Raw genomic sequence first — 21227 nt, 5'->3', positions numbered from 1 at the left:
GTGTCGTCAGAAGCTGGGGGGCAGAGAGTAGGTGCTGTTGGTCCTAGTTTTCCATGGACAGAACATCAGTTAGTTTTAGTGAGAGTAAAACAAGTCATTTCTATTCCATGCTAGTCTCAGAAAACTTTCCACCCCTCACTGTGGCCTTTGATTGTTACAGTGCATTGCTGTTTATTAGTTGGGGAGCTATACCCTTCTCCCAGAATTCTGTATGCAGGAGGAGACTGGATCTGAGTGAGGGGGACACCTGTCAAAACACCACTGTATGTAATGGGCCAAAGGGAGTGGCAGAAATCTCAAAGAATGAGTAGCTGTTTAATAAGCATCTAGAAGAAACAGGACCCTGATACAAATGAGTTGCTGATCTTTTTTCTTTTTTGCTGCCTCCTGGGTACAAATGGATTTCTTGGCACTGTAGAAAATGGTTAGCAATTGATGGAGGGGAATTTTAAAGAAAAATAATGTTTATATATAAAATGTATCAGACTAGGAAGATTTTGCAGAGATAAATTTTATTTGTGTTGTTAAGCATAAAATGCTTAATTTGCCAATTATTTTGGTCTGTTTCTGAGTTAAAAATAGGAGCAATTCAGTTATTCTTTTTTTTTATATAGTTTATTGATTATACCATTACAGTTGTTCTATTCCCCCCTTCATTCCCCTCCACCCGCACACTCCCTCCCCCACCATTCTTCCCCCCCCCTTAGTTTATAACCACGTGTCTCAACTTCTTTAGATTCTTTATTTCCCCCACTATTCTCGCCCTCCCCCCTATCTATTTTCTACCTACCATCTATGCTATTTTCTGTGCCTTCTCCCCCCTTCTCCTCCTCCCACCCCCCTGTTTCTAACCCTCCATGTGTTCTTCATTTCTATGGTTCCACTCCTGATCTAGCTGTCCTCTTGGTTTGCTTTTGTTTTAGGTGTGGTTGTTAATAACTGTGTGTTTGCTGTCCTTTCACTGTTGATATTTTTCATCATCTCTTTCTTATATAAGTCCCTTTAGCATTTCATATAATAAGGGCTTGGTGATGATGAACTCCTTGAACTTGCCCTTATCTGAGAAGCACTTTATCTGTCCTTCCATTCTAAATGAAAGCTTTGCTGGATAAAGCAATCTTGGCTGTAGGTCTTTGGATTTCATGACTTGGAATACTTCTTTCCAGCTCCTTCTTGCCTGTAAGGTCTCTTTTGAGAAATCCACTGACAATCTGATGGGTACTCCTTTGTAGGTGACTGTCCCCTTATCTCTTGCTGCTTCTAGGATTCTCTCCTTCATTTTAGTCTTGGCTAGTGTAATTATGATGTGCCTTGGTGTGTTCCTTCTTGGGTCCAACTTCTTTGGCACTCTCTGAGCTTCCTGGATTTCCTGGAAGTCTATTTCCTTTGCCAGACTGGGGAAGTTCTCCTTTATTATTTGTTCAAATAAGTTTTCCACTCGTGGCTGTTTCTTTCCCCCTTCTGGTACCCCTATAATCCGGATGTTGGAACATTTCAAGATGTCCTGGAGGTTCCTAAGCCTCTCCTCATTTTTTTGAATTCTTGTTTCTTTACTATTTTCTGGTTGGATGTTTTGTTCTTCCTTCTGGTCCATTCCATTGATTTGAGTCCCATTTTCCTTTCCATCGCTATTGGTTTCCTGGACATCTCCCTTCATTTCAATTATTTTAGCCTTCATATGTTCCTCTAATTTGTGACGAAGTTCCTCTAATTTGTGACTGTACTCTACCAATTCTGTGAGCATCCTGATAAATAGTGTTTTAAATTGGGCTTCTGAGGGGCTGGCAATCTGTTGGTCACTTAGAGTTATTGGCTCTGGGACTTTGAGTTCCTCTTGTGCCATCTTTTGAGCTGTTCGTGCCTGTTAAGTAGCAGGATCGGAGCCCTAGGTTTTCACCAGAGCAGGGCTACGCAGTCGCTGGGTTGTGACGTTGTATGTGGGGGCGGGGTCAAAGAGGGACAATGGCTTCCCTCTGGCACCCGCCTCCGAGACCCCCACCAGCACTGCAGCCACTACCGTCACCAGGGCCACGTGCTCCGCTCCACTGCACGCGAGTGTGCCACCGCTGTCAGCCCTCCACCACTGGGTTCGCCCCCTGGGGCCTGCATGGTCCGTCTCACTGCGTGCGAATGTGCGACCTTGGTCAGTCTGCCCCACACCCTGACTAGGTCCAGGCTGCCTGCGCTTCTAGGTCTGTCCTTCCCAACCCTGCTCCGCTGCTGGCTCTGCCTCTCTTACCGTCCCTGTTGAACGGTTCGTAGCTGTCGGACTGCCGTATATTTCGGTTTTCTGGTCTCTGGGTGTGTGTTAGTTCTCCAAAACTTTGTTGTATCCAAACTTGGTTGTGGGAGAAGGCACAGTGTTTCCACCTATGCCTCCATCTTGGCGGAAGTCCCCGCAATTCAGTTATTCTGATTATTTTTCAGATCGACTGAAAAATGAGAAAGAACCAATGGTGTTGAAACTTAAGGACTGGCCACCAGGAGAAGATTTTAGAGATATGATGCCTTCCAGGTATGATTTGGATGTTGATGATTCAGTCCTTGACTTGGGAGGATAAATTCTTTTTTTGAGATGGTGAGAAAATAGTTTTCAGGGAAATATCAAAGTTCCCATAGTTTTACTGGGCCTGATTTTTCATTTCTAGTCTATAAACTTTAGAGATGTGTGTTTTTAAGTGAGACAAAGTTACTGTTAGTGATTTTTAGATCTGGCTGACTAATGAAAGCTCCACACGTTTGCCCTGCAGTGCTCTGCCAGGGAAAAGCTGGCTCAGATGTGCACGTGCCAGGGTTCAGTGTGCTACAGTCAGGTCTTGCATTAGATAACAAGATAACTAGATTGGTAGATTTGTTTTCCTGATTTGAGCTTGAACCTTGAAAAGGATTGTCAGAAGGCATAAATAAATCCTTGCATGTCTACAATTCATTGCTTCAATTTTTTGTCTGAAATATTCCAGATCATTTTGATGCATGTGTATGGTATAGGAAGGAAGAAGACTTAATTCATAAACTTTTAATTCTGATTTTAAATATTGTTAATGTTTTAGTTGTCTCCATCTTCATGAGCACAGGTGTTTTGTTTATTCCTTTTGTGTGGAAGGAACAAGAAAATCACATAATAATGAATTAGAAAGGCAGGCTTATCTTTCCAATTCTGTGTTCTATACCAGGTTTGATGATCTAATGGCCAACATTCCGCTGCCCGAGTACACACGGAGAGACGGCAAACTGAACCTGGCCTCCAGGCTGCCAAACTACTTTGTTAGGCCAGATCTGGGTCCCAAGATGTATAATGCTTATGGTAAGGAGGAAATGACTAACTAGAAAAAAATTATAATGGAAATAAAGCAAATCAGATGTTAGGAAGTTGATTTTGGGAGAGGGAGAGGTGAAACACATGTATGACCCTAACCCTTCACACAGCAGCGCTTCCTGTTGCATGTTTCCTTTCATTCCTTGGACATGTGCCTGAGTTTCCTTTTCACAGTTGTAGTTATCAGGTGTACGCGACTGTCCACTTTTCTTTTCTGTACCTAATACTACATTGTAAAATCTTTACATGTTACTTAATGGTCCTTTTCAGGTTTTTTAAAAATTAAACATTAAGGTAACATTGGTTAAAAACACAAATTTCAGGTATACAACTTTATTTTTTAATTTTTTTCTATTTCCATATTGTTAGTGTTAGTTTCAGGTTCACAGCATACTTGTGAGACATTTATATGATTTACAAGTTATCCTACTTGAGGTAAATTTAAGAGGAGAAACAAAAGAGTCTTCTCACTCCTCCATGATTTTGACTTTATCATATTAGCTTTTAATAGTCCTTAGTAAGATAATTTTTAATAGTTGCATGGTACATTACTGGATGAATATAATTGTACTAGCCATTTCAATGTTGCTGAACATTTAGGTCATTCCACAGGCATTCCAGCTGTTTTAACATCTATTCATAAATGCAGTGTTTTGTGTTGGTAGGTACTAAGTAGTTAAAGTTAGTATGTAAGGTACCCTTTGAATTAGGTTTTTGTGGTTTGTACATGACTCAGCAAACTCAACAAGGAGGATGGATCAGGATCAAGATTGGTGTCTATAGTTACCAGCTTGTTCTGTGATTGTTGTGACCTTGACCAGTTTTTTAGGGTCTCTGTCCAGGTCTGGATTAGAATTGACCATTTTGAAAGGGTTATTTACCACTTTATTGTTGAATGAAGTTTCAGTTTGAATTATTCAGTGAATTTGATGTAGTGTTTATACTACTTGTCCCCCATTTTTCAAGTCCTTTTATAAGTTACTTTTTTTATTCCTTCCTCCCATAATTGCAGATCCCAACTGCAATCTCTCAGACTTGAGGATGGGATGGGAGTTCTCCTGAAGAAAGGGCTGAGTCTTTGGTGTCTTTGCCTTGTTCTTCAGAGAGCTTTGGGGAGGAGGGTGGGATCAAGAGCTTGGACCTCAGTATGACCATTCTGGTACATGGTGGGGTTGGCCCAGGGCAGCGCCAGGAAACTCCCCCAGGGCATTGCCATAGTCTTGCCAGTGTAGGGTGAGAAATGTCTGTGGGAGAGAGGACACGGCAGGAAGAAGTCCCCTTGCTTATTTATTCCCTTTGCTTCTCAGGTCTCAGGTTGGAGAGTCTTGAATATGTGTGTGGGTCTGTAGCATGTTGTTTCCCTCAAGCTCTTCAAAGTAGCTGCATAGTTGGGAACTCAGGAGATACTCTGTTCACAGTAGGGTTTACAGTGAGTTTATGTAAATGAAAGCATTTTTCTGCTAAAGTAAATGGTGTAATGCTATGGTACATTGTTATTCATGTTTTAATAAAATGAACCTTTATAGGTTAGAAGTGGTCATCTGAGAAGTTTTCCAAGTAATTCTTGTTTGTTTTGAGTAGCTTAGCGGCAGATCTTTTCCCTCTAGATACCAATAGATAGATGGCAGTGTTATTCTGCAAAGCTTTTCCTTCCTTCCTTCCTTCTTTCCTTTCTTTTTTTTGCATTTCAGTTGTGTTTTTATTTAATTTTAATATATTTTATTGATTATGCGATTGCCGTGCAAAGCTTTTCCTATGACAAACTTGTTTCCATCTAGAGTAAGTACTGTTTTTTGTCCAAATATTTGAGGGGAAAATAAGGTTGTGCATTATACCTGGGTATAATGGTCACATTATCCCTTCTGTAATGCAAAAATGTGAGTGTGCATTATATACAGAAAAATGGGATGGTTAGGGATTGAAAATAATAAGTATGTGTTCATTTTCAAACCCCTCGTTACCTTATCATGAGCATTAAACAGCAGTCATTTTTCGGATTGGTGTCTGGAGCCCTTGGACTGCGAGCACAGTCGGGACTGCAGGCTTCGGCTCCCCACTTTTCCTTTCTGGTTGGGAGGACCCGGGAACGTGTTAAGCATTATGCCCTCTTATACAGAGTATACGGCTGTTGGTGGTCTCGGCTTTGGGTGTGTGTGAGGGCATTTCTCTTAGACTGCACCTTGTGAGTGCACCACGGAGTTGGTGTGTTGCACCAGAGCCTTGCTAGACGGCGACAACCAACGCTTGAGCTCACCTGGGTGAGCAAATGTCCTTTTGCCAAACCCCAGCTTCACTAGTCCACTTTACCATTCCCGAGTCCTGCTTTCTTGTCGTGGCTTCTGGGTATTTCTTTCCTTGCTAGCATGTTGATTCATTTAAAAAACTTCTTTTAAAATAATTTGATCCAGGATTTTTAGTTGTTCTCAGCTAGAGGGTCTATCCCATTTTGCCTATCAGAAGAAGCCAGAGTCCTTATATTAGAAGTTGGTTCATTATTTTTATAATTAAATATTTAAGAAATAATTTTTATAGTTAAAAATTTAAAATAATTTAATATTAGATATTGTTCTCTTTTACATGATTAGAGGAGCAGCTTTTAAATTTTGTGACCAGGTGTCCCCCAGGGAGTGGAAAGGACTGTGGCAGCCTTTGTTATCTTTAGTAAATTTAAGGCATTTTCCATTTGCAGGATTAATTACTCCAGAAGATCGGAAATATGGGACAACAAATCTTCATTTAGATGTATCCGATGCAGCCAATGTCATGGTCTATGTGGGAATTCCCAAAGGACAGTGTGACCAGGAAGAAGGTAGGGTATGCACAGCATGGAAGTGGGGCTTACTCTCTGAGCTGGAGGCTGTGACCTGATACTTGCTTTTTCTTGCTCCAGAAGTTCTTAAAACTATTCAAGATGGAGACTCTGATGAACTCACAATAAAACGATTTATTGAAGGAAAAGAGAAACCAGGGGCCCTCTGGCACATATATGCTGCTAAGGACACGGAGAAAATACGAGAATTCCTTAAAAAGGTGTGCTCTTTACTCTATCACATGTGAAGGGAGGCATGGAGAATAGCAATATCATAAATGACTGCATGCCAGGAACTGACTGGGTTACTGCAGAATTACCACAACATCAGACATTAAATTTGTTCACATCAGATTGGATAGGCTGAAGCTAGTTGCTAAGAACCAAAGGTTTCTAATTGATTGGCTCACACTTCTGAAAAGAGGAGGCCTTCTCTTTTTCCTTACATCTGTGCTTTATGTTACAGTGCATTTGGAGATTTTTTTTCATGCTCTGTTGTAAGTTAGTTCCTCTGAGCATCTCTTAGCATGTATTTGTTTTTAGTGCCTTAAAAATAGAAGCATTTCTCAAGTTAGGTCATCCCTGGGCCCTGTGGTTACCATGTTGAGTGAGTTACAGAAGACCCTGTTGGCTTTGTCCACCCTCACCTACTAGCAGGTCAGGGAGGACTCTGGCCCTACTTGTGGCTCTTAGCTTGTGAAGAGTCAAAGAGATGCATGGGTTTTGAAGATTCTGAGAGTCTCCTATAGTTGGCAGGTTATTTGCAAAGGTCTGTATGTGGAAGTTCTGGTTAACTGGAAAGATGGGTGTAACCTGTTTGCCAATGAGGCTGCTGGTTGCAGCTCAGATGTCTGTAGTTGATATTCTTCAGTTGTTCATGAGCAATGGATATGAACACTGCTACATCTTAACCAGCATTTTATTGTAATCAAAGCGTTTCTGGCTAAGGATCATTTGACTCTTTGAGAAAACCTGCTGGTCACTATATTGTTTTTGATATTGTCACCCTGAGTCCGTTGCCTAATTCTGGGTCTAGAATAAACAAGTTTAATACACAGCTATCTTTGTGACTATTTCATAAATCAGATTATTAAGTGAGTGCAGGTTTTTATTAACTACAAAATCAGCAAGTCTGTTTATAAGGAGCTTGAGCCAACTTATATTCAAAAGTCCAGACCAAAATATTGTCCAAATATGTATTTACAAAAATATACGGACCACTAGTCTTAGTTTGTAGGAAATGACAGAAAGGAAGCCACATTTTCTTTCAGGCTTTCCTTAGTTCATTCAGTTAATGTCTTTGAGTACTACCTGTCTCTGTCAACAAGGCATTTGTGTTAAAGGAGGCCTGACAGTTACTGGCTGCCCATACTGTTCTGGGGAGGGGAGGGATGCCCTCACTAGGCCTTTGCATGTTGCTCAGTTTCATGATGTTTTGAATATATTCTAGGTATCAGAAGAGCAAGGTCAAGAAAACCCAGCAGACCATGATCCCATTCATGATCAGAGCTGGTATTTAGACCGATCCCTAAGAAAGCGTCTTCAACAAGAGTATGGAGTTCAAGGCTGGGCTATTGTACAGTTTCTTGGGGATGTGGTGTTTATCCCAGCAGGAGCTCCACATCAGGCAAGAACCATTACTTTGTTTCTTATTCTCGTTTTACTACACACTTCAGTGTTAGTGACCGATGTGGCTTGGTGTTTTTCAGGTTCATAATCTATATAGCTGTATCAAAGTAGCTGAAGATTTTGTTTCTCCAGAGCATGTTAAACACTGCTTCTGGCTTACTCAGGAATTCCGTTATCTGTCACAGACCCATACCAATCATGAAGATAAATTACAGGTAAAAACAGTACTCATTCCTGGCATTTGCTGACTCTGGCTTCATGGCCCATTAGTTACCTTACAGAGTCAGTGAACTCACACTTGGTATAGTGAGTTGATGAACGGCTTTATATCTAATTTCACTGTGTACTTGGGCAAAGGAGGAACAGACAGGAAATGTCACTTGGTCTGGTATTGGTGAGACTCTGTAAGAGACTGCACCCAGAGAGAAAGGCTTTAGTGTTGAAAATGGATGGATCCGACCTCTGATCCTGGCTCCGCTGCCAGATGGGTTTTGAACACAGACCTTCAGTGCTTTAGTGTTCCCAGCTCAGGTGCGGCAGAGCAGAGTCCCTGGGATCCAACGCAGGTCTGAGAGGGTGGGGGTTCTAGAGGCTTTTAATAGTCTACTACATGACATATAATTTCATGTTTGGAAAACTAGGGGAAAATATAAACTCTGAAAAATAAAACTGTACCTTTGGACTTGCTTCTCCCTGCACTTGCCAGGGGTGGGGCCATGTGGCACCAAAGCCCATGGAAGGGGTCTTGGAAGTTCTTCAAAGAGGCGTCGGTCTAGAATGTGTATGGATTATTGGCCTAAAACTGCCCAGGGACCTTTCAAGTACTGACATTTCATATTGAATATTCAGTGTTACATTCTGAGATGGGATTTGACTTGGTAGTGGGAAAGTTTGTGTTCAGTAACAGATTTTAGGTTTAATAGTAAACTGACCATATTCTCTCTTACATATTTTCTTTTACTTCTTTAGGTAAAGAATGTTATCTACCATGCAGTCAAAGATGCAGTTGCCATTCTGAAAGCCAGTGAATCGAGTTTTGTCAAACCGTGAGGGTCCAGGGACACATTAGCCCCTGTACGTTGGAAGTGAATACTGGCAGCTGTTCAAACTTCAGGCAGGATTCCTGTGGACTCTGAGATTCATGTTACCTCATCTTCTTTTTTAAACTGTACCTGGTGAGGGTACTCTACTTGTATATTTCTAGTGTTTACAGACACTAAATGTGTGTATTTAGTAACTATTTACAGAACATGCATCCTTAAACTGTGACTACTCACCTAGTGCAGAACTTCTACCAAGCTGTAAAAATAAAACCTCTTCTCAGCTCTGGAACAACACTGCAGTTATTCTCTAGCTGTTTGGTTTGACAGCTTAGCAAAAATGAGTTGTACCTACTAGGAATAACTGCACAGTTTATTTGGGTTGTAATTTGTTCTGTGTCTGTCTGAGTGTCCCCTCCCCCATCCTTAGTGTTTAGAAGAGCAACGGAGAGAAATGACAGCTAATGATGCCATTCTTACCTTTTGGCATTTGGACGGGCATTATTATATAGCAGAAATGAACTACTGTACAATTCTTGGGGTTAACCATCTTTAGTTAAATGAAATTTTAATTTAAATGAAGCTTTGCTAATTTTAAGTGTTAAGCATTTTGCATTAAAGTATTCATATAATATTTTGACTCACTTTATTGGCATTATTCACTGGTTGTGGATTCTTCGCACCATTCATCAGATGTTACAGGTGTAAGAGGTTGCCCCGAGAACTCATCTTAAATGCAAAGAAATTAGATGCTCCAGCGATTTCCTGGTGATTATTACAATGCTAATATGAAAATAAATTTCTCCCCAGCCAAATGGAAACCCAGTTCACAATTTTGCAAAGAAACACCACCAGCGAACTAAATTTAGAAGTGGGAATTAACCTTCATGTCGGGCCTCAAAAGAGTCACAATTCCAAGGACTACTCATAATCAAATATTTTGTAACAACAAATGTAAAAATAGAAAGCCACCATGAGCAAGAGTCGAGAAGCTTTTTGTCATATTAAACTTGCAAAGTTTGCAGATTCTGGAGTGACCCAGTACTTACTATTTTATATTCTGAAATGTTACAATGTTTAAAGAAATGAGTGATTAGGAAGTATGATGGAAGAATGAGATTGCTGGAAATGATCAGATTTGGAAAGGCGTGGTGGTGGAAATTAGAAAACAACAGCAGTGCCAATTAGACTAAAACAGCTGAAAAATATTCTTGTACATGCTAGAAGACTGGTAAAAAGGTCATACAGCATTGAAAAGCAGGAAACTCTAAACAGTTAACTTACAAACAATACACAGAAAAATGTAGATTTGGTAATCAGGGACAGAGCCAAGAAAATTTGGGGGTGATGTTCAGGGACCAGAAATTCTGCATTACTGGTGACATCTTCAGATTGAAGAAGCCCAAGCAAGATGGGTGGATGGATGAATGAATGAAACAGTAAATTTTAAAATCCACACCTGTGTGGTATATAGTAATAAATTTAAAGAATACCCCACACAAATAAGTTCTTAAAAGCAACCAGAGGGGGAAAACATGATGTTCCAAAAAGTGACAGATTAGCTGTGGTGGGGGAGCTCAATTAGAGCATCATCCTGATACCCCAGGGTTGAGGGTTTGATCCCCAGTCGGGGCACATACAGGTATCAACCAATAAATGCCTCCCTCTCTGTCTAGAATCAAATTTTTTTTTTTTAAAGTTAGGTGACAGATTAGCCCTGACTGGTGTGGTTTCGGTTGGTTGAGTGTCATCCCACAAAGTGAAAGGTTGCTGGTTTGATTCCCCATTAGGACACAAGACCATGTTGCAGGCTCAGTCTCCTCTCTGGCACATGTGAGAAGCAACTGACTGATGTTTCCCTCCTTTCCCCTCTCTCTAAAAATATTTTTTTAAGAAGTGACTAATGCTTGGGCCCTGGCTGGTGTAGCTCAGTGGATTGAGCGTGGGCCTGTGAACCACATGATCGTGGTTCGATTCCCAGTCAGGGCACATGCCTGGGTTGCAGGCCAGTTCCCAGCAGGGGACTCACAAGAAGCAACCGTACATTGATATTTCTCTCCACTCCCTCTCTAAAGATAAATAAATAAAATCTTAAAAAAAAAAAAAGTGACTAATGCTTGACTCTCATCAGCAACAATGGAAATCAGAAGAAAGATGTTACTAATTTTCAGGTATGTTCAGAATATATCTGAAAACAAAAGTCTGAACACAGCACAATTCTTTTCCCTGTTCTTCACAGACATTTTTAAACTAAAAGCAAACAAAACCAGTTTATTTTCAGGCTCTTGCTGAAGGAACATTTAAGGATATGATTAAGGAAGGAAATTAAGCTACATCATGCAAGGAAAAAAATGGTGTACAAAGGAAATTTTAAACCCTTGGATAAAATTAAAAGTGGTATGAAACAGTATTGTTAGAAGTCTAGGTAAAGCTATTCAGAAAGTTAAATATGACCCAGCAATTTTACTCCTGGGTATATACTCAAAATAATTGTAAGCAAGAATTCAAACATAATTGTGCACCCGTGTTCCTAGCAGCATTATTTACAATGCAATGGACAAAAGGTGGAAACTCCCCAAGTGTCCATCAGCATATGAGTGGAAAAAGCAAAACGGCATGTACATACAATAGAATATTTTTCAATCAAAGGGGAAAGACATTCTGACAAAACATGAATGAATCTTGAAAACATGCTAAGTGAACTATTTCAGATAAAAAAGGACAAATACTGTATGATTTCACTAATAGGAATGACAATTACATTCCTAGAATAGTCAAATTTTGTAGAGACGGAAAATAGAATGATGGTTACTGGGGCTGGGAGGAAGGAGGATGGGAATCATTGGGTTGGCCAAATTCAGTTTTTTTCTATACGATGGCTCTAATATTGCTTAGTTGTCTTTAACTTCATTCAAAACAGTCTAGATTGTATTGTGACAGCTGTCACATCATGCATTTTTTTAAAAATTTTATGTATCTTTAAAAGAGAAGGGAAGGAGAGAGGGAGAGAAATAGCAATGTATGGTTGCCTCTTGTTCGTCCCCTGCTGGGAACTGGCCTGCAACCCAGGCCTGTGCTGTGACTGGGAACTGAACCATGGTTGTTTGGTTCACAGGCCCCTGTGCTCAGTTCACTGAGCTACACCAGCCAGGGCTTCAGCATGCATTTTAAAAAATACTGGTGAATTTTTGTGCAGCCATTTTTAATATTGAAGAGGAAGAAAATTAACATTTTAGGCTTATACTTTATTTCAAATAAGGTAAAAACTGAAACAGATTTGTGCAGTGTATGGAGAAGGTGGTGTGACTGATTGAACGTGTCAGAAGTGGTTTGCGAAGGTTCTTGGTACTATTGACATTTTGGCCAAATAATTCTTTTCTGTGGGGCTGTCTTATGCACTGGAAGATGTTCAGCAGTGTCCCTGGCTTCTACCCACTAGAAGCCAATAGCGGGAGAGAGCCAACATACTCAGAATCTCCAAAACAATAAAGTTGTTGGTGAAAATGAAAAATTTAACTTATTTATGGGAAAAATAATGGACTTTTGGCCCACCCAATAAATAATATGCCACTGGATTTAGTTTTCTGGTATTTTGTTGAGGATTTTTGCAGCTATACCCATAATGGACATTGTAATCTCATTTTCTTATAGTATGTTTAGCTTTGGTATTGAGATACTGTTGGTCTTACAGAATGAGGTACGTAATATTCCCTCTTATTCAAGTTTTTGGGGAGATTGAGAAAGATTGGTGCTAATTCTTTAAACAGTTGGAATTGACCAGGGAAGCCATCTGGTCCTGAGGTTTTCTTTGTTGGTGTTTTAAATTTTGTTTTGTTTTTACTAATTTTCTTCTTGTTACAGGTCTATTCATATTTTCAGTTCTTCAGTTTGGGTAGTTTGTGTATTTCTAGGGATTTTTCTCATTTCATCTAGGTCAGGGGTATCAAACTCATTTTCACTGGGGGCCACATGATTCTCGAGGTTGCCTTCAAAGGGCCGAATGTAACTTTAGGACTGTGTAAATGTAACTACTCCTTAACAGTTGAGCTAGAGCTTGGTGCTGCCGCCAGGTAAAGACAAGGTGCCAGGCTGGATAAAACAAGGCGGAGGGCGGGATTCGGCCTGTGGGCCTTGTGTTTGCCACCTGTGCCCTAGGTTATCTAAGTTATTGGCATATAGTTCTTCATTTTATCTTCTTATAATCTTTGAACTTGTGTGAAGTTGGCAGTAGTGTTCCCTCTGATTTTAGTAATCTGAGTTCTGCTCCCCCCACTTCTCTCTGCCCGCTTTAGTCGATCTAGCTAGAGATCAGTTTCGTTCATCTTTTCATAGAACTGTCTTTTGGTTTTGTTGATTTTCTCTATTTTTCTATTTCCAACATCATTTATTTCCACTTTAGTCTTTATTTTCTTCCTTGTAGCTTTGGGTTTAGCTTGCTCTTCTTTATTTACTTACTTAAGGTGTAGAATTAGGTGCTGATTTGAGGCCATCTTTGTCAATGTAAGCGTTCCCAGCTGCACCTCTCCCCCCGGGTGCTATTTTGTGCTTCATCCCTATGTTTTGGCCTGTTGTCTTTTCATTTTCATTCATCTCAAGATATTTGTTTTTCACTGTGATGTTTTTCCTTGACCCTTGGATTGTTGTAGACTGCGTTTTTAAATTTCACATATTAGTGAGTTTTCCAGTTCCCCTCTTACGGTTTTCTAGTTTCAGACTTTTAAAATTTCATGAGACTTGTTTTGTGGTCATACGTATTAGCTTATCCTGGAGAGTGTTACATTTGAGAACAGCGTGTATTCTGCTGTCATGGGTGTAGTATATTCTGTATGTGTGTGAGGCGTAACTATATAGTGTGTTCAAGTCCTCATTTCCTTAGCATATGCTTGGCCTATCCTGTTCATTTCTGAAAGTTCTAATAGTGTAGAATTGTCTATTTCTCTCTTCAATGCTGACAGTCTTTTTTTTAAGATTTTATTTATTTTTAGAGAGAAGGGAAGGGAGAAAGAGAGGGAGAGAAACATCAGTGTGTGGTTGCCTCTGGAGCATCCCCTACTGGGGACTTGGCCCACAACCCAGGCATGTGCCCTGACTAGGAATCAAGCCAGCAGCCCCTTGTTTCACAGGCCGGCACTCAATCCACTGAGCCACACACCAGCCAGGGCTTTTCTGACAGTCTTTGTCTTACACATCATGGGGGTCTGTTGTTAGGTGCATATATTGTTATATCCTCTTGATGGAGTGACTCTTTAATCAGTATTTAATCTTCTTTGTTTGTTGTAATCTTTTTTTATTTAAGATCTACTTTGATCAGCCCTGGCTGGTGTAGCTCAGTGGATTGAGCACGGGTCTGCGACCCAGACGATCGCAGTTCGATTCTCAGTCAAGGCACATGCCTGGGTTACAGGCCACTTCCCTGCAGGCCAATTCCCAGCAGGGGACCCACGAAAGGCAACCATACATTGTTGTTTCTCTCCCTCTCTCCTTCCCTTCCCCTCTAGAGATAGATAAATAAAATCTTAAAAAAAAAAAGATCTACTTTGACCATAATGTAGACATGGCTTTTTAAAGTGTAAGGTGTCTACATTTTTTTAAAATATATTTTATTGATTATACCATTACAGTTGTTCTATTCCCCCCCTTCATTCCCCTCCACCCGCACACTCCCTCCCCCACCATTCTCCCCCCTTAGTTTATAACCACGTGTCTCAACTTCTTTAGATTCTATATTTCCCCCACTATTCTTGCCCTCCCCCTATCTATTTTCTACCTACTGTCTGCTATTTTCTGTACCTTCTCCCCACTTCTCCTCCTCCCACTCCCCTGTTGCTAACCCTCCATGTGTTCTTCATTTCTATGGTTCCACTCCTGATCTAGCTGTCCTCTTGGTTTGCTTTTGTTTTAGGTGTGGTTAATAACTGTGAGTTTGCTGTCCTTTCACTGTTCATATTTTTTATCTTCTTTTTCTTAGATAAGTCCCTTTAGCATTTCATATAATAAGGGCTTGGTGATGATGAACTCCTTGAACTTGCCCTTATCTGAGAAGCACTTTATCTGTCCTTCCATTCTAAATGAAAGCTTTGCTGGATAAAGCAATCTTGGCTGTAGGTCTTTGGATTTCATGACTTGGAATACTTCTTTCCAGCCCCTTCTTGCCTGTAAGGTCTCTTTTGAGAAATCCACTGACAGTCTGATGGGTACTCCTTTGTAGGTGACTGTCCCCTTATCCCTTGCTGCTTCTAGGATTCTCTCCTTCATTTTAGTCTTGGCTAGTGTAATTATGATGTGCCTTGGTGTGTTCCTTCTTGGGTCCAACTTCTTTGGGACTCTCTGAGCTTCCTGGATTTCCTGGAAGTCTATTTCCTTTGCCAGACTGGGGAAGTTCTGCTTTATTATTTGTTCGAATAAGTTTTCCACTCGTGGCTGTTTCTTTCCCCCTTCTGGTACCCCTATAATCCGGATGTCGGAACGTTTAAAGATGTCTTGGAGGTTCCTAAGCCTCTCCTCATTTTTTTGAATTCTCATTTCTTCATTCCTTTCTGGTTGGATGTTTCGTTCTTCCTTCTGGTCCATTCCATTGATTTGAGTCCCATATTCCTTTCCATCGCTATTGGTTTCCTGGACATCTCCCTTCATTTCAATTAGTTTAGCCTTCATATGTTCCTCTAATTTGTGACTGTAATCCACCAGTTCTGTTAGCATCCTGATAAACAGTGTCTTGAATTGTGCTTCTGAGAGGTTGGCAATTTCTCGGTTGCTGAGAGTTATTGGCTCTGGGACTTTGAGTTCTTCTTGCACCATCTTTCGGGCTGTTCGTGCCTGTTCCATAGCAGGATCAGAGCCCTAAAGTGTTCACTAGAGCAGGGCAACTAAGTCACTGGGTTGTGACGCTGTATGTGGGGGCGAGGTCAAAGAGGGACTATGGCATCCTGTCTGCCGCCTGCCGCCGCGGCCCCCACCGTCGCCGCAGCCACCACTGTCACTGGGCCCATGAGTTTTGTTCCACTGCACTCGAGTGTGCCACCGCCGTCAGTCCTCCACCACTGGGTTCGCCCCCTGGGGCCTGCGTGGTCCGTCTCACTATGTGCAAATGTGCGGCTGCGGTCAGTCTGCCCCACACCCCAACTGGTTCCCGGCTGCCTGCTTGCCTAGGTCGGGGGATCTGTCCTGCCCGACTCTGCTCGCTGCTGGCTCCGCCCCTCTTACTGTCCCGTTGAACGGTTAGATGTAGTCCGTATAATTCAATTTTCTGTCCTTTGGTTGTGTCTTTGTTTCTCCAAACCTTTGTTGTATTCAAACTTGGTTGTGGGAGAAGGCATAGTGTTTCCACCTATGCCTCCATCTTGGCGGAAGTCTACATTTTCTTAAAGAAAGAGATATTCATTCCATCCACTATTCCCATGGAATATCTTTTTCCATTTTGTTACTTTCAATCTTTTGTGTCTTTGTATCTAAATTGAATCAGCATAATAGCTGGGTTATGTTTTATTTATTCATTTTCCCATTCTCTGAACTTTAATTGGAGAGCTCAATCCATTTATATTTAATTACTTGTAAAGAAGGACTGACTTCTCCTGCTTAGCTCTTTGTTTTCTGTATATGTGTTATGTTCAATTCCTTCATTACTGCGTTTTTTCACCCAGTAGACATTTAATTAAAATTTTATACTGTACCATTTTGCTTCTCTTTTTCTTTCTTTTTCTGTGTATATTTTAGTTATATTGTTAGTAGCTACCTTAGCATCTTAAACTTATAGCAATCTAGTTTTAATAATACCCATTTCATTTCAATAGTATACAAAAACAGTCTTTTTTTAAAATATTTTATTTATTTATCGTTAGAGGGGGAGGGAAGGAGCGAGGAAGAGAAACATCAATCTATGGTTGCCTCCCGTGCATCCCCTGCTGGGAACTGGCCCCTGCCAGGAACTGGCCTGCAACTCAGGCATGTGCCCTGATTGGGAATCCAACCGTGAACGTCTGGTTCGCAGGCCCACGCTCAATTCACTGAGCTACACCAGCCAGGGCCTACAAAAACACTCTTAAACATCTCTCTCCCTCTTTATATTGTTGTCAGAGCCTTACTATATATTGAGTGTCCATTAAAATAGATTTATAAATATTTTTATATGTGTTTGCCTTTAACTCATATATTAAAAAAGGCGTTACAAACCAAAATTACAACAGTGGCTTTTATTTTGACCTTTACTAGTGTTTACTTTTCTCATATGACTTTAAGTTACTAGTGTGCTTTCATTTCAGCCTAATGGAGGACTCCCCTTGTCTTTACATGATGGTAAGAAGTTGGTGAGTACAGCCCAGAGTGATTTCCCAGCTCCTCTGCCCCCTCCATGTGAGAGATGACATTTTTAGAACATTTCTACCAGTACAGAATTTAGTGATGCTGAGGCTCATGCTAACGGAGACTTGAATTTATTTAAAAGGTAAAACACTGAAAAACACTGATGCCCTGTTGTTAAGGACTAATGTCTGTGAATCGCCTCCAACTAGACAGCAACACACCAGGTGTGCTAGTTACGTAGTCTGAGAGAGCCCCGTCAACGAGACTTCTGAGGATTCGAAGTGCATCTGAGGCCATTCTTCTCACTCCAAAAGTTCTAAGAGTTCTGCAAAACTGTTCCCACTTTAACAGGATTCGGATAAAGTGCAGTAATTTTTTCTGAAAAGAAATACCTAGGTGTCATAACAGAAGATGGAACTCAAAACTAAAGCAAAACATGTGTCAGATGCTCTGAAAGAATTCCCGAGCACTCTGGAAACACGTGGATTCGCAAGACCGGGGCTGACATTTTGGTTGGTATCCATGCCAGGGCTTGCACCAGCTAAGTAATGGGAACCAAGACCTCTGCTTAAGAGCAGAGGCCTGGGGTTCCTGGCCCCTCGGACAAGAGCAGTAGGCCACAACCATGGCCTAAAAAGAGTTTTGCCTTGGGCACTTTGTGCATAAGAAGGGGGATCCTCTGAGAAATTAAAACCCTAAGCGCCCTGGCTGGTGTAGCTCAGTGGATTGAGTGTGGGCCTGCGAACCAGAGGATCACGGTTCGATTCCCAGTCAGGGCACATGCCTGGGTTGCAGGCCGGTTCCCTTCAGGCCAACTCCCAGCAGGGGACCCACGAAAGGCAACCATACATTGATGTTTCTCTCCGTCTCCTTCCCCTCTAAAGATAAATAAATAAAATCTTAAAAAAAAAAACCTAAGCAAAGGTATAAGATCTGTGTTTATACTGGCCACATGATACAAGATTACCAAGCCCAGATAACAGTATAGAAATGGGTGCTATGGAATTCCCAAGAGATGCAAATGAAAATCTCTCCTGGGCACACTTTCATGAGTCGAGGTGCATGGGATATCTGAAAACATGCACCTTCTGAAGTGCTCACAATTAAAAACAGGAATGCATGAGGTTCACCAGGAGGGAGAGTCAAACACGGTAAATGGAGAATTAGCACCCCAGGAACTTGAGATGATAGAGAATAAAATAAAATAAAATAAACGAGATGATAAAGAATAAACAAGAGACAAAATAAGAAAAGAAGGAGAAGATGAAAGGAAGAGGTTGCTTAGTAAAAGTGCTAGTAAAAAATATGACGTAAGTAGACATATTCCCACAACTCACTGCTTCATGATGGATTCAAACTGAAAGCTAGGAATTGTAGGTCATCTTTAAATGTTTTTATTGTTATACTTTGGAAAAGTTGCCTATAGAGATTATAGAAAGTGAATTGTGGCCCTGGCTGGCGTAGCTCTGTGGATTGAGCACAGGCCTGCGAACCAGAGGATCGCAGTTCAATTCCCAGTCAGGCCACATCCCAGCAGGGGACGCCCAAAAGGCAACCATACATTGATGTTTCTCTCCCTCTCTCCTTCCCCTCTAAAGATAAATAAATAAAATCTTAAAAAAAAAAGAAACTGAATTGTATGACTCTCACAAGGTGGTTTAAAACCACCTGATGGATTTAGTTTAGGTCATAAATGCATAAACTTGTTGATTTTTGAGCTTTTATGTGAATAAATTTTCCATAGAAATGTTTTTGTAGTTTTAAATTTTTTCTAATTATTGAAATAATGCCTTTTCATTATTTGAAATAAATTCTGAAATATGGAAAAAAGAAAAACATATTAATAGTTCATTAACCTGAAATACAATTTACATTTTAGTACCTTCCCCTCCAGTTGTTGCTGTGCAGTGTGTCCTTGTGGAGCTGAACTTACACCACAATACAATGTAGTATATGCTTAATTTTATAAATTAACATTTGGTCATTATTATTTCCCCATGACCTGAAAACACAGTATAAATAAAATTTAAGTGATTACATAATATTCCTCATGGATATACCATTTATTTTTATATTGCATATTTAGATTGCTTCAATTTTTTATTGTTATAACTATTTTTATAGGGTTGATTATGTTCTTAGGCTATATGATTTTTAAAATCAGAGGACAAGGCTTAATCTTTTACAATTCATGTTTTCAAGTATGTTTTATTTCAACACAACACAATTTATTGAAAGCAAAAGGAAAAAGAACTCACAGACATGGACAGCAGTGTGGTGACTGTGGGGGAAGGGGGGTCTAAGAGGGCTAAATTGTGATGGAAAAATACAAAAAAAAAAAGTCCTCCAAAAAAACAAGACAGATAGCTTTCCCCTATAAACTTAATGTGTTTTTTCCTCTCATTGTCAAAATCCTTACATGCATTGTAGAAGATTTGACTCGTTCGTGTTCGTGTGTGTGTGTATAGGAAAAAGGAAGAATAAAAATGAAGGAATTCAGCTCACTTCTGTGTTCCGTTTATAGGATCTCAGCCAGCAAAGGGAAACTTCAATTAGAACATTTACTGAGCATTTAAAAAAACTGCAAAACAAATTTCCTGGTTAGATGCAAATATGGTGGAGTGTTGGTTTATTTCATTTGACTTTTAAAGTATGTCTCAAGTGAACCAGGAAAAAGGGGGACCAGATTACCTCCTTCTCAGACTGTCTTCTCTTCTAATCCTAGAACTTGATGACAGTTTTTGCAGCTACGTTTGACTGTGAGCTTACCAAAATGTTGATTCAACCAAGACCACCTGTCAGAATCTCAAACTCCAGCTCTTAAATATTTCAACTGAGGGAAGCAGCACTAAACCTGTGAACTAAATTTACTCCACAGTAACCATTTCCCAGGAAATCTAAAAAAGAAAAAAAAATGTAATTGAACGTATGTCAAATGGGCCAGCAACTGAATTACTGTCTCATGCACATATGCAGATGTACTGTTTTGCTTGCTTGTTCAGGTTCTGCAACAGCAGAAAAAGAATTTAAAAGTTACAGTGTTAAAACCTGGAAATAAGGTAAAGGGGTGTAAATAAATCTGGGAGGAAACTCTCAGCTCTAGTACTTGGTGTTAGCAAAGAGATCTGCAGGCTCTGTGTGCCATTCTGTGTTTATGAATTCAGTCACCCTGTGGGGGCAGACGGCATGCGCTGTGAGCCCTGAGGACTGAAGGGCTATAAGCCAGTTTGTGATTATGTTTCTAGTATGACAGACTGGATGACCTCAGAAAGAAGAAATGGGTTGTAACACATCGTTACAACAATGTGTTGTAACAATGTGTTGTAACTTCTGAAGAAACAAAAGTGACAACCATGTACCTGGTTCAGGAAAATGAAACATCATTTAACAGGAGACATGCATTCTGCACCCAGCTAGGCTGCAATGCCACCCTGTTCTGTCAACAGCTGAGGCTGTGAATGTTCTGTCGGAAAGTAATTTAAGAAAATAGAAATTTATGGTATGCAAATGTCTAATCACTGTATTGTATACCTGAAACTACTACAATATAATTGTAGTAGTCAACTATAATTGAAAAGGAAATAAGAACAAAGAATACCCCATAAGGAATAGAAAGAAAAAGAAAATAGAATTTACTGCAATTTAGTACTTAATGTCCCTTAAACAATGTTCAATGTCAAGGAAGAGGAAATGCAAAATGAATAACAGGAAAAAAGACAAGCTGGCTTTTACTCTGAAAGAATAACATCCCTTGGGCTCCAACTGCTGGCCTGGGACTTGAGCCTTTTGCAATCACTGAGCCGAACAAAGGACTCAGAAATCTAAGAAACGACTGGAATGGGGTCTGTGAGGATCAACTGTGACCCTACGGCTTCGAGCCTGGGCAAGCCTGTTAAAAGTCAAGCTTGCCACAGACAGATGGCGGCTTCTAGGCTGATGATTTCTGAAGAGGGTAGCCTCCTCACTCTCCACACCCTGGAAGGTGCAGGGAAAAAACGGAGTGTGAGTCTCACTCCGAACTCCTCTGTGTCTCATGTGTTTACAGGGCATATGGGGCGTTTCTCCTATTTTAGGACCTGATTCACTGAATTCTCACAGTGCACATACTTTTCCCTAAGAGTCACTATGCACCTGT

The 21227-nt window shown here is 40.5% G+C and overlaps 1 protein-coding gene across 3 annotated transcripts in view; it reads left to right on the top strand.

Moving 5' to 3' along the window:
- Positions 1 to 9428, top strand: part of KDM3A (lysine demethylase 3A) — a 51027-nt gene extending 41599 nt beyond the window's left edge. For all 3 annotated transcript variants that reach the window (XM_037039005.1, XM_037039012.1, XM_037039020.1), the window contains exons 20-26: positions 2428 to 2515; positions 3174 to 3304; positions 6006 to 6125; positions 6207 to 6346; positions 7576 to 7752; positions 7835 to 7969; positions 8724 to 9428. In XM_037039005.1, the coding sequence (XP_036894900.1) occupies positions 2428 to 2515; positions 3174 to 3304; positions 6006 to 6125; positions 6207 to 6346; positions 7576 to 7752; positions 7835 to 7969; positions 8724 to 8804 (872 nt within the window). In that variant the 3' untranslated portion in view covers positions 8805 to 9428. The remainder of the gene's footprint in view (positions 1 to 2427; positions 2516 to 3173; positions 3305 to 6005; positions 6126 to 6206; positions 6347 to 7575; positions 7753 to 7834; positions 7970 to 8723) is intronic.
- Positions 9429 to 21227: the final 11799 nt, after the last annotated feature.

The sequence above is a fragment of the Sturnira hondurensis genome, unplaced genomic scaffold (assembly GCF_014824575.4).
Source record: "Sturnira hondurensis isolate 20B ecotype Veracruz unplaced genomic scaffold, ASM1482457v3 Scaffold0002039, whole genome shotgun sequence".
Taxonomy (NCBI): Eukaryota; Metazoa; Chordata; class Mammalia; order Chiroptera; family Phyllostomidae; genus Sturnira; species Sturnira hondurensis.
Note: the sequence above shows the minus strand (reverse complement) of the source record. Positions and strands in the feature narration are given on the sequence as shown.